This window comes from Fusarium venenatum, assembly GCF_020744135.1.
Source record: "Fusarium venenatum strain MPI-CAGE-CH-0201 chromosome Unknown EDB82scaffold_2, whole genome shotgun sequence".
In the NCBI taxonomy this organism is placed as follows: domain Eukaryota; kingdom Fungi; phylum Ascomycota; class Sordariomycetes; order Hypocreales; family Nectriaceae; genus Fusarium; species Fusarium venenatum.
In genome coordinates this window covers 8,323,521-8,335,512 of record NW_027072130.1, presented here as the reverse complement: position 1 = coordinate 8,335,512, position 11,992 = coordinate 8,323,521, and the positions used below count along the sequence as shown (strand labels likewise).

General features: G+C 47.1%; 5 protein-coding genes across 5 annotated transcripts; 3 read left to right on the top strand and 2 right to left on the bottom strand.

Annotated features, from left to right (window-relative positions):
* Positions 1-359: 359 nt before the first annotated feature.
* Positions 360-1,822, top strand: EDB82DRAFT_501972 (uncharacterized protein). The gene is made up of 4 exons (XM_025736272.2): positions 360-871; positions 936-1,023; positions 1,089-1,443; positions 1,511-1,822. Exons 1-4 carry the CDS (start codon positions 446-448, stop codon positions 1,689-1,691), a joined length of 1,050 nt encoding a protein of 349 aa, XP_025586895.1. The 5' UTR covers positions 360-445; the 3' UTR covers positions 1,692-1,822.
* A 1,803-nt stretch (positions 1,823-3,625) lies between these two features.
* EDB82DRAFT_501969 (uncharacterized protein) lies at positions 3,626-5,824 on the top strand. Its single transcript, XM_025736271.2, has 4 exons — positions 3,626-4,532; positions 4,582-5,002; positions 5,052-5,394; positions 5,441-5,824. Exons 1-4 carry the CDS (start codon positions 3,773-3,775, stop codon positions 5,774-5,776), a joined length of 1,860 nt encoding a protein of 619 aa, XP_025586894.2. The 5' UTR covers positions 3,626-3,772; the 3' UTR covers positions 5,777-5,824.
* On the bottom strand, positions 5,825-7,271 carry EDB82DRAFT_501965 (kinase-like domain-containing protein). Its single transcript, XM_025736270.2, has 2 exons — positions 7,012-7,271; positions 5,825-6,955 (listed from the first exon to the last, which is right to left on the bottom strand). Exon 2 carries the CDS (start codon positions 6,945-6,947, stop codon positions 5,865-5,867), a length of 1,083 nt encoding a protein of 360 aa, XP_025586893.1. The 5' UTR covers positions 6,948-6,955; positions 7,012-7,271; the 3' UTR covers positions 5,825-5,864.
* Positions 7,272-7,694: 423 nt separating this feature from the next.
* EDB82DRAFT_537385 (uncharacterized protein) lies at positions 7,695-8,807 on the top strand (the record flags this gene model as incomplete). Its single annotated transcript, XM_025736269.2, has 4 exons — positions 7,695-7,964; positions 8,021-8,122; positions 8,175-8,477; positions 8,532-8,807. Exons 1-4 carry the CDS (start codon positions 7,950-7,952, stop codon positions 8,805-8,807), a joined length of 696 nt encoding a protein of 231 aa, XP_025586892.1. The 5' UTR covers positions 7,695-7,949.
* A 441-nt stretch (positions 8,808-9,248) lies between these two features.
* EDB82DRAFT_196957 (uncharacterized protein) lies at positions 9,249-10,873 on the bottom strand. The gene has a single exon (XM_025736268.2). It carries the CDS (start codon positions 10,628-10,630, stop codon positions 9,278-9,280), a length of 1,353 nt encoding a protein of 450 aa, XP_025586891.1. The 5' UTR covers positions 10,631-10,873; the 3' UTR covers positions 9,249-9,277.
* Positions 10,874-11,992: the final 1,119 nt, after the last annotated feature.

Genomic DNA, 11,992 nt, shown 5'->3' with positions numbered 1-11,992 from the left:
CTGCTCATCCCCCAACCTATTTCTGACCTCTAGCCTCTATCTTTACTTCCGTTTTCTTTTGTTTTCTGTATCCTCATATAGCTATATCAGGAGCTAATATCTAAGATCTCCTTAGCTTATGTCTATTACGGGAATAATTGTAAATTTTTGATTTAATTTGTCGTCATATTAGCATTCGTCGGTTCGTATGTTCCGGCTTCCGACGACCAAAAAGCCCTTGCATTTTCTTTTTTGGTTGTTTAATAATCTCATCATCATGTAACGTTGATGATCTCAGTGGCTTGGTAATCGATCAGCGATGGGCGGGGTCTTTGGTTTGGGCTTGGCTCTCGGGACTCTCTACTTTTTATATCTGCGGTCATTATATAAAGCAATCACTCCCTGTCCAAACCTCACTCCCGATATTCTATAAGCCTGCCTCATCCACCATCCATTCTTCCTTGAAATGCCTATTCCTGAGACTTACAAAGCGTTCAGACGCACCACTGGCGATATTCCCAGGACTATCAGCCCATCCACGGAAAAGCTGCCACAAGAGCTCGGACCTCACGATGTCCTCCTCAAGATCCATGCCGTTTCCCTCAACTTCCGTGATGTTGCCATGATTAATGGGCGCTACCCGGTTGAGGTGATTGATCGTGGTGTTCCGTGTTCTGATGCAGCTGCCGAGGTAGCCGCAATCGGTAGTGCGGTGAAAGATTTCGCCATCAGTGACCACGTCTCTGTCATTTTTGATCTCGGTTGTCTAACTGATAACGATGACGCGCCGCCTCAAGCACTGGGCGGCGATATTGATGGTGTCCTCCGTGAGTACGCCATTTTCGAGGATAAGTACATTGTGAAAATACCCAAGCACCTATCATGGGAAGAGGTTCGTCATATCTTCCCAAACCACATATCTCGGGCGACTTTACTCATAGACTATCGAAATACAGGCAGCTACTGTTACGTGCGCTGGCGTAACGGCTTGGACCTCTTTGGATGGCCTCAAAACAGAAAAACCAAGAAGTGCCCTTCTGCAAGGTTCGTGCGCTGTATTTACAGGCCGATCAATGATGGTGGACAGTATTCACTAACTATATAACTAGGTACTGGAGGCGTCAGCTTGTTTGCTCTGCTTATTTGCCTTGCTGCGGGCATTCGACCCATCATTACATCTTCGTCGGAAAAGAAGCTTGAAGATATTCGAAAGCTGGGCGCTGATGTCCGTACCATGAATTACAAAACCATCTCTGACCAAGCCTCAGAAGTCCAGCGCCTCACTGAGGGCAAGGGTGTGGACTTTGTTGTTAATAATACTGGGCCAGGGTCCATTCCAGAGGACATCAGCTTCTTACGACGACGAGGTGGTCTCGTCTCCCTCGTCGGATTCCTGGCTGGTACAAATGGCGACTGGGATCCAAGTGCCATCATGGGATTAATGCAAAAGAGCGCAAGAATCAAGTAAGTGATCATGCCCACAAGGTTTGTGCCCGTCAAAGGTCTTTTTTACTAACAACGAGTCTACTAGGGGCATTGCTGTGGGCTCAAAGAGTGACTACGAGAGCCTGAATCGATTTCTGTCCGATAAGAATGTGTCCCTCACTCCGCTTGTTGACCGAGTCTTCTCATTCGACGAGTCAGCGGCTGCGTTTGACTACCTGTACTCAGGAAGCCATGTCGGTAAGGTCATCATCAAGGTGCAGGACTAGATATTTCTTTACTTGAAAGTATGATTATTTGAAACTGAATCAACATACCAGAAATAAAGAGCTATAAATTACGATATATAGTGGAAAAATTAGAAACTTGTGCCGTCGTTAGAATTCTGATCACTATGGCTAGAATCACGCTCCTTCGGTGTATCCGTGTCTCCGTAGCCACAGCCATTTGACATGATAATTTTCATGCCCATGCTGCCTTATAGAATCAACATGGTAAGCTATGTGTCTAATGATTTGTATATATGTCTCGACTGCAGGCATATCTAACACATACGACCATACCTATCAGAGAACTCGGGATCCCGTCCGCTCTCCCATAGATAAGCTGGTAAGGGGCGGATTAGTAGTTGGGTCGGTGACGACCAGCGAATCCCCGCTGTTGTATGTTTTTGCATTTTTGTTGTTGTCGTAATATTTGCTGTCTTTATTAGGTTAGCCTCCAGTGTGTTGTGGAACGCGTGAATTTCGTCTCTTACTCTTTCTAATTCACTGGGACGACTAAGTTTAACATCGAAAATCGTCAGGCTGTTCCAAAAAATTACATCAATAATAAAGATCAATAGCTCAAGCCTTCGCTATCCATAAGAATTGACTATCTCTCCGCAACATTCGGGTATTAAACAGGAATTAATACATTGCATAAGTTGCGTTACTCCACCTGGCATCCACCACAGACTCTGCCAGTATGATCAATGGTTTCAAAACGGGAACAATAACGATTATCTTTCCCGAACTCAACGTCGATCTGTTCAATCAGTTTATCGTTCGTCGTTGACGAGGTATAATCATCAAGAAGTAGCTGGAGGACTTCGATGCCGCTCAGATTACGCAAGACCCTCAGCTTATGTATATCAAGCCAGCACTTTGAGCTCATGATTAGCTTCTTTATTGAAGCTAGTTGTGGTCCGTAGGCATGTGAAAATGTCCAAAGTTCATCGTCACTGAAATACCACACACATGATGTAACATGGAAGATGTCAAGTGTTGGATTTAAATAGAATGACCATTCGATGCGCTCGTGATGGCGGACCAGAGTGAATTGCTTGAGCGTATGAATCCGAGAATCAGTACATACAGACAAAGCAACTGGGTATCGATCTTGCTTGAGCAGTTATCCATGTTCTTCTGAGACCAGCCATCTCGTCATGCTCCCGAGGACCTGAATTCTGTTGAAGTAACCCATGGACTCGTCGCGAGAAGAGTTATAAATTTGAAGTCCTCAATCCCGATAAGACGAGGTCCAGGCCAAGTTGCCTCCCAGATTAACAGGCGGACTTCGGGTGGAAGATTGTTGAAGCTGAGTGGGCGTGTTCGCTCACGAGAATGATGACATGATCGTTGTAGTGAATCATCGCCAAATGCAAGGGCTGATTGATGTGGGTTGAGTGATGTTATGGGATGTGCAGGTCTGGCAAGCAACTGTCCAAAAGACTGCCGCTCATGTAGGCGTTCGGTATCCATTTCAGATCCTGGAAGATTTCGCTTTTTGAGGGGCCGAGTGCCGAGATTATTTCGCCGATTCGCTACTTGTTGCGGTTAGGAAGGGGATTGGCTGACTATGTCTTGACAAGTGGTTGATCGAGGTTAGAAAAGGGAGACGTCAATGCGGTCTGTTAGGAACCTTGAAGAAATCGAGAAAACCAAAGCTTAAGTAGTCAAAGTAAATAAATTTAGATTAATCAGCCTGAGAATAAATGAATAAGAATTCAAAATGTGAAAATGTAAGTTAGAAGTTATCTGGTCGAAGAAAATCCGATGAAGTGGTCAGGAATGTTTTGCTTTGTATCTTTTAGTGGTTGTAATTGGTCAGGTTGGCTGTGACGACGACGTGTGTCGGGCTAGGACGATACACCTGGTAGATGCATAAATAATGACAAAGCATGTCCGATCCCGCTCACGTCATGTGTGTCAGATCTGATTCACTTCAAGATTGACATTGACTGAGTATGCGTCAACAAACTACAAGGTCAGTCATATTGGCTAATCTATATCAATGACCAGATAACCTTGTATGGATATGGCATCTGTTATATTACGATACGGGTGAGGGATTCCTCGTCCATGAATTCATGATGGCTTCCGGCTACACAGGCGACTTTATCGGTGACTACATCGGGACACCCAACAAAAGAGACGATTCAATGTCAATCGATAGTCCTCCAGTGAAGCCTTCTTTCTTTGGCGTCACAGGCCATAACGAGATCTTCGAAGAAACGAAGAACTACCTCTCGAAACTCGACGCATTCAGCATTAACCCCGAAGACACATGCATCTCACAGTCGAATTGCTCGATCAAGTTCAAAGATCTTCCTACCAACATACAACAGGCCAGCCTTGCTGTTCTTGGATGTATTTTCGGTCCATGCTACGATCGTCTGGTTGCACATAAAACGAAATATGAGAACAGGCTCTGGTCGAATCTTACAGTCCCTGCGATTATCCGATCACTCGAATCGACTTTTGGATCACACCTGGACCCCGAGAAGATCAACCTTGAGATTGTAGCTGAGCGTGTGTGTAACAACACCATTCGACCGTTTGGAGATACCGAGAACAGTCAGGAATGGGTTGATCAGCTTTGCGGCCAAAACTTACGATGGGAGTCCATTGCCATGCTTTGGAGTGTGTTGCGACGCATACCTAATTCTTTCGAGTCTATGGAACGTTATAAACTTCATATTCTGGAGAGCGGAACATCGAACAAGGCAGCCCTAGCATTCTTGAGGCAAGGTATTACACTTGCGCGCTATTTCACGCTGGCAAATGTTATGATTCTTGATCTATTACAACAAAGGACGATAATGGAGTCCATGATCATCGGTGACGCAAGTAAGACATACCCTTCCTGCTTAGTGATATTTGCTGATGAGTCACAAAGGTTTGGCTGTCTGGAACTCCCACGGAGAGGCTGTGACGATGATGACATACCTAGGCGTTCACGCACAAAAGAACATAATACCATACACGCCAACACTGTCTTCAGAGCACAAGAGGCGTATTTTCGGTCGGATTTACAATCTCGATAAAGCTATCGTCGCTTTCACAGGCAGGCCTCCACTTCTGGATCCTCGCTACTGCACGACTCAGATGCCGCTTGACTTCAGTGACGAGGATCTTCTAGCTGGTGGCGCGGCACTCGAGCGAGCAGCAGCCGAGTTGACACCAGGTGGTTGGAATACACATGGGGGCGTTTACCCATCGGGATTCTGTCGAGCTGCGTATCAAGTATCCGTGATACTCAGCGAGATTCTCGACATCGCTCTGGCTCCTGCCCCAAACACAACTTTGGAGACAATAAGGTACCAAAATCTTTCGTTATTGAAAGTAGGTCGCTGACTGACTTACCAGGAATCTAAAATACCGGGCACTCAACGTCATCGCCCAGTTTCCGAAACATCTAATCTACGACCCTGACGACCCTCACGATCTACCCCTGCCACAAGCCGAGCCTGCATCCCACGAGAAAGACCTTTCTGATCCTCCAGTTGGAGCGAACGCTATACCCATGCGGATATTTTCCCGTCTGACGCATCTGCAGAATATGTTTCTTCTCGAGAGGTTGTTTCTGCAGTATGGTGCCCTTGATGAGGGCGATGTGCTCCTTGTTTCGTTTGAGATGATTTCGCTTACGCTACTCTTCTGGACACACAAGGACAAGTTTCGGGATATTCGGCGGGACTTTGAGTGGATGGTGAGTGAACTTTCTATGACTCACAAGACAATGCTGACTTCTCCAGCTGATGGCGTTCGCCGTTCCGGGTGGCGGCATTCTATGTCAAGAACTTCTTCAGCCAACCTTCCAAGGTCGACATCCGAAAGACACCCGCTTAAGCCGATCGAGTATTGTACAGAAGTTGAGTTTGTTAGTGGGCTTTTTGGACTGGGTACATCCTTCGGCACCGAATGGCGATCTCTGTGCGAGTTGCAAGACTGTTATACAGCGAGTATTGGACTATCATCTTAACGATGCGGTAAACGAACTTGGATCTTTGGAACACTTCAGTTTGGGTTTATCTGGACGTTTGAATTTCAAGTTTGAATTGTTGAATACTTTTGAGTGGCTTAATACATGATAGAGCCAGGCATAATTCTACATTCGTAATAGATATCATTGCTTTCATAATGTCCTTCCTAGCGATATTATAGATATCATAAATACAACTAGTCGTGATCCGGCAACGATTCAACAATCTCTATCGCCTTGTGATCGACAATTGCAGCACCATAGCGCTCGCACATGGCAAAGACACGCTCCTTAGGCTGTAGAGCATAGGGAGTCAAGATCCAGCCCATTCCCGACATCATTGACTTCGAATACTCTTTCATGACCTCCTCATCCTTGATCGAGAGTGACGGACCACCAAATCGGGCTAGAGCGTCAAGATAATGTTCAACGATTGCCATCTCATGCGTCCTTCGATCCTCCACTGTCAAAGCACCGACGATGAAATAAGTCAGATCGTGAAACGGGGACCCGATGTGAAAGGTTTGCCAGTCAAGAAAGCGTGGGTTGCCGGCCTTGTCGGAATATGTGTTGCCAGTATGCGGATCTCCGTGGATCAGCGAGATGAACTTTGGGTTCTTGGTCGCGAAGTGCTTCTTTATCGCAGACACGGTACGCTCGCGGGACTGTTTGATGATATCGGGGCACGGAGGTCGATCAGCCCCATAGATTTGATCGTCCCACATCCCGGCGAGAGCCATAATCATGCCTTCGTACGAAGGCGTGATCCAGGGATACTTCTCAGAGGAGTAACCCCATGTGCTGGCATGTAGCGCTGCGAGCTGTTCGGCGCCAGCTTTAAGTCTCTTGACAGGCCAAACATCATGTGGGTTTCCGAATGTGAATCCAGACTGGTTCAAATCCTCCATGACAAGAATGCCCTGCCCTTCTTCAACGCCTGCCCACCATATCTTGGGAAGCGAGATGTGACTCAAATTCGGCGCGACAAGGCTGAAGAAACGGGCTTCGTTCGTGTATGCTGCTATAAGCATGTCTCGGTATCCCTCTGCCGCCATCATCGCAGGGTTGAAACCTCCTTTGAGACAAACATGCTTTGGTCGATCCAACTCATCATTGTCGTCTAGGTACTCGATTGTGATAAATAGTTTGCTGGCTGTGGCGTTCAGGACACTTTGAGTGAGTTCGGCAGATTTGATGTCATGTCCAAGGACTTTGCTGAGCCAAGACGCTGTTACTTGGTTGGGAGTGGTAGGTAGAGGATGTATGTCCGCGGTAGTCATTTTGAGGAATATTGAAATGTCAGAGATGTCAAATTGTGCTGCAGTGGCGGCTAACAGAACTCACTTGCATCTGTTCTTATATACGTGTCCAGTTTCGCTTGAGATGCCGGTATGTTGCATTGAAGCGAGTGTTGTGGGCTCCATACCAGGTGCCAGTAGATCGTTCGTAATGTCGAAGCTTGTCACCAAAATCCACCAGGATACGTGAGTGTTGGTCGAAGTCTTGTTGGTTCCTAAATCCCTCAAGGAAATTAATGTCGTACGTTGAGACGTTGATGGAACATCCACCTGCCACAAATAGCAGTATCCATAACTGACGGAAACTGACCCGGAAGGTTATTGCAAGGTTGTAATGCGCATGTAGTAGCCGTCGGTAGTTTGCAGCCCATGTTTTGTTGGTTTGCACTTGTCATTCTCAGCTAACCCCCGCAAAAATTAGGATGACCCCTGCAAACAAGGGACAAAGTCAACAACACTCTTCACAACCAACATATTGTCATTTCTTCAAGATGGTAGAGAAGCGTCAGCCTGGATCGGTTGATCGCCTCAATTTCTAACTACCTGCTCTATCTGGTGAGTTAGCAGAAAAGTTGGCCTCATAAGTCTTAGGGTACAAAAATAAGTGGTTTGAGAACTGTAGTCTAAAGAGCATAAACTGACCTACTAATTTCGACTCTTATGCTTCCAGCAGTCAACTTTTCTGATACCATCAGGCTTCTTAACTGCATGCATCTCTTGCATAAATCTCCATAGACAGAAGATGATCGAGCTCATCAGGTGGATTCCATCCGCGCCGCACGATTGAAAGGTACTTCACTCGTGCATTTCCCATTTTCCCATTTTCTTCTTTTTCTCGTCACCAATTCTTTTGTAGATGAAATAGGCGTCAGAGATAGTTACTATCTACTGGTAATCGCTTGTTTGGTGGTTGACGGCGTTGCCGTTGGCTTGAGGTTATGGGTTCGGAGTGTCAAGAAAGCCATTGGCTACGACGACGTTGTTATGCTCCTTTCATTGGTAAATACTGTCCTGTTTTTACCTCCTCATCCGCACCAAATACTGATCACTATCAGGTTGGCTTTATTATCTTCTGTGCTATGGAACTTCAGGCGATACGATACGGCATTGGAGCCACGGCGATGGAAGTCAATTTTGACCCGATCAAAGCAGCAATGGTATCTCTTCACCGTTAATGTTTATACCACTGGTTTACCGACGTAAATTTAGTTCTTTACAGCCTCTCAGATCGCTTACATCCTCACGACCGGCCTCTCGAAACTCGGCGTCGGCCTTGTCCTCTTCCGCCTCGCGAAAGGCGCCAACATGAGGGCAGTCCGAATAATTCTCATTATCACTATGGTAATCGTCACTCTCTGGCGCTTAGTTGTAGCCCTGATATTTGGTCTCCAATGCCGACCGCTATCCGTGGCCTGGGGCGTTGGTGAGGGCAAATGTCTCTCAACGTCTGTTCTTGGAACGACCGTTCTTGCGCTATCCGGTATGGATGTCACTATCAGCTGGTTCTATGCGGTACGGATGTCTCTTGCTCACTCACTACGACCCATCGCTAACCCCCATGTGTAGCTTCTTCCCGTCTACATGCTCTATAAGACCCAGCTTCGCCTCAAGCTCAAAATCATGATCATGGTTTTACTAGGCCTGGGCGCCGTCAGCTCCATTGCTATCATCGTCCGCATCAAGTACCTCGTTGGTCTTAGTAAGCTCACATCAGCCTCGGGAGGTCTCGCTACCCAAGATGCAGCTGAAACTACCCTAGAAGGGACAATCTACTCCATTCTGGAGATTGCCCTCAGCATCCTCGCGGCTTCGTTGACGGCGCTTCGGCCACTGTTGATATAGATTCCCGGTTTCGGAGATGGCCCTTCCCAGCCTGTACTAGGCTCTCTGATCACATTCGGGCGAGTAAATGACGGCAAAAACCCTTCTTATCGCCTTGACGATAGAAACATATCTATGACCGACAGCCAGGAGAACATTGTACCTACGCGTCCACTGACGTCCGGTTCATCTGTTGTTATAGCGCATAAGTAAAGTGGTTTGTGTACCGATGTACGAACACATGGTGTCACTTGACACAGGTTAGTATGGATTCTAGTTGTAGTAGTGCATAATTACTGATTAAAGTCAACTAAACAGGTTTACTGCCGCACCTTCGTGGGTTCGACCCAGCACCAGAATAATTCAACCAATGCAGCGTTGCAATCACTCAACTGTCAATTTGGTCCAGTACCTAACAACTATCTTAACTTGAACTATTTCAGCCAATTATTCCATCACCTTCTTCCTTATTTTGGTCGTCAATCATTCAATCATTTGCCCTTCTTGCTCTCCTCTTCCTCTTCTGCCTCCTTATTTTCCTCGGCCCCATCAAGCTGGATCGTCTCCAACTCTGCCTGCTCCTCTTCCACGAAACCATTCATGCTAGCAGCTCCATACAACAACAACTCTTGTTCCAACAGGGATCGAATCACAACATGCGGGTTCAGCTCCTTGGTAAGCTTCTCATTCAGCTCATCCCCATACTTCTGCCGACTAGCTCGCTCATCATCGCTCAAGGTAACCGGTGCCTGGCGACCACGCCCCTTGCCCATGAAATCAGGTGCTAGATACTTCCGATGTTTGTTTGACGATCTGGTCACTTCATCCATCGCAGTTTGGTTAAGACCGAGGATATTGTCGATGCCGAACGAATGAGGATCCTCCAGTGCCTGCACCGCTATACCAAACGCAATCGACAAAATAGGCCCAACGCCTGGAACCATGCCAAGAGCAGTGTCAACAAGCCGTATCACGAGGTCTCTGAGAAAGGTTGATGGCTCATAGGGTCGCCAGCCAACTTCGACTCCAAAGGTTGCACTGAGGATGCGGGTAAAGTCAATGTCGCGGAAGAAATCGGGATGTTGTATGACTTGAGGAGAAATAGTGGTCCAATCTACCCAAGACGTAGAACTCACGACCAAGTCATCGCGTCGGTTCTTGGACTTGAACAAGCGATAATCTGGGTTGCGAAGTTTATGAGGGATGGTCAGGTAGGCAATGATGTCGGGCACATGGAAACCCCAAGTGGCGCCATCTATCCGCCCAAGACCGGCGTGCGACGTCACGGGATACCGGGTGGAGTAGTTGCCGTTGACATTTGTGATTTCGACATTCTCCCTGTGTCTGAAGTCGATGACAACATAGGTACACAGGTTGTCGAAGGCCTCGTCCGTCCGCTGCACGACTGGGAAGTAGATGGCTCTAAGAGGGATCGTAGCGTCGATCCAAAGCCATTCGGTATCGCGCCTCTGGATCTGGATGGGACGAAGGATGTACTTACGCGGGCCACCTCCTCTGAGATCACGGCATTCATTCCAGTTGAGACTGTTGGGGTGACTATGCACGGCTGTCATGCGTTGAGGGTTCTTGTCTCTGCTTTCACCCACCCAGAATCTATCCCAATCGCCGTAGCGCGTATTGTTAACTCCTTGAGCGGTTCCATGTCTCCATTGAGACCTCATGTGAGACCTGCTTTGACTACCAGTTGTGACCCAGCCATTCCAGTAGTACTCGACTAGGATATGGTTGTAGAAGTGTCTCTCGTTATCGGCGCTCCAACCGTGGGGGTATCTGAGGGACTGTCTAACAAAGTAGCACTCGCCTTCAGGATAGTATGATGCCATGATGATAGATTAAGTGTTTATTAAGTTTGATGCTAAGCTGGAGTTGATGGGATACTGATGAATCAGACGGAGAGAGGACTTGATATACTTGATCAATCCTCTATGAGCTCACATGTGCCGAGATTATCGTTTTCTCCGGTCAGTAATCTATGCATCTGGGGTCACTCAAACCCCGCGCCAAGACGGGAACGAGAATGACGATATTGCACTGCTTCTTGACCGTTGCATGCAGTGCTATACTGTGCCTCTTTCCCCGCACGTATTAACGAAGCATTTTTCGAGCAATGAGACAAATCATCATACAAGTTGACTTGTCTCTTGCGCGGCTACAATATTGATGTTCAAGGTGGTGGAGTCGGTCCGAATTGTGATTGACAATCAACCTGCCATTGTCGGTTTGCGTCACTACGACGTTCGCCATGTTCCTCTTTAACTTGCTTGTTTGAGTCGTGAGACGATCATGTCCAGTGAAATCTTTCATCTTTGTTATACGAAAGCTAGCCAAAGCAAAGAGTTGTAGTCATCATTCCTATTTGACTCTGCCTTGTGTCCAGTTATCATAGTAGTAAGCCTTGGCGTAGTACAAGAGTTATGATGGTTTAGGACACGAACCGGCATATTCCCCGTCTTCTTACGGTGTAACGTCGTTGCAAGGATTGAGCTGTTTGCAACAATCAACGTCACGATGAAGCATTTTTCGACTAAATACATGTCAGTGACTTGCTGTAGAGTTTTATTGCCTGATGGAGGTCGAAACATCTTTCTTCGATGTCAAATGACTTTGGCTCGGTGGCCACGCTCTTCTTTTCCGCCGAGCTCGATAGATGACTTGAGTGCGTGGGACACGATGCCGAAGATAACACTAGCGCTTGGTAATAAAGTCCCAAGTCTTGAACTCTAGATATTACAGTTGGATCAGTTCCCTGAATACCCTCCATTCCACTCACCACATCCGTTGTGGACACTTAGGCCCGACGCCCTGCACTGGGCGAGTTACGAGTCGCCCATACTAACTGTTGATGATGTCGTATCAGCGTTGTTCCCCCTTCCTGCTGATGAGCTTGTCACTTAAAGGGGTATCGTCGATCGGTGGGTTTCGGTTCGATTCGTTCTTGTCGACAGGTAAGTTGCTCGCATACTGCTGGACTAATGATGGCTCTGTCGGCTTCTGTATGTAGCTGCGTAGTGGAACGGGTGTAAGATGGAACCTGGATCTTTGGACGTTAGCTTCGTGATCGATACAAGGGTACAAAGATGGCAAGACGGCAATACTGCAAGGATGGCTCCTTCATTGTCTGTCAACATTCGTAGTAGGGTTTCATCTTCTTCATGCCCATGTCGAGCTTTCGGCGTTCTCATAAG

Coding starts and splice junctions, on each gene's coding strand:
- EDB82DRAFT_196957 (XM_025736268.2), bottom strand. CDS start 10,630: ATGGCATCATACTATCCTGAAGGCGAGTGCTACTTTGTTAGACAGTCC.
- EDB82DRAFT_501969 (XM_025736271.2), top strand. CDS start 3,773: ATGATGGCTTCCGGCTACACAGGCGACTTTATCGGTGACTACATCGGG. Junction 4,533..4,581: donor CATGATCATCGGTGACGCAA/GTAAGACATACC, acceptor TGAGTCACAAAG/GTTTGGCTGTCTGGAACTCC. Junction 5,395..5,440: donor GGCGGGACTTTGAGTGGATG/GTGAGTGAACTT, acceptor TGACTTCTCCAG/CTGATGGCGTTCGCCGTTCC.
- EDB82DRAFT_501965 (XM_025736270.2), bottom strand. CDS start 6,947: ATGACTACCGCGGACATACATCCTCTACCTACCACTCCCAACCAAGTA.
- EDB82DRAFT_501972 (XM_025736272.2), top strand. CDS start 446: ATGCCTATTCCTGAGACTTACAAAGCGTTCAGACGCACCACTGGCGAT. Junction 1,024..1,088: donor AAGAAGTGCCCTTCTGCAAG/GTTCGTGCGCTG, acceptor CTATATAACTAG/GTACTGGAGGCGTCAGCTTG. Junction 1,444..1,510: donor CAAAAGAGCGCAAGAATCAA/GTAAGTGATCAT, acceptor CGAGTCTACTAG/GGGCATTGCTGTGGGCTCAA.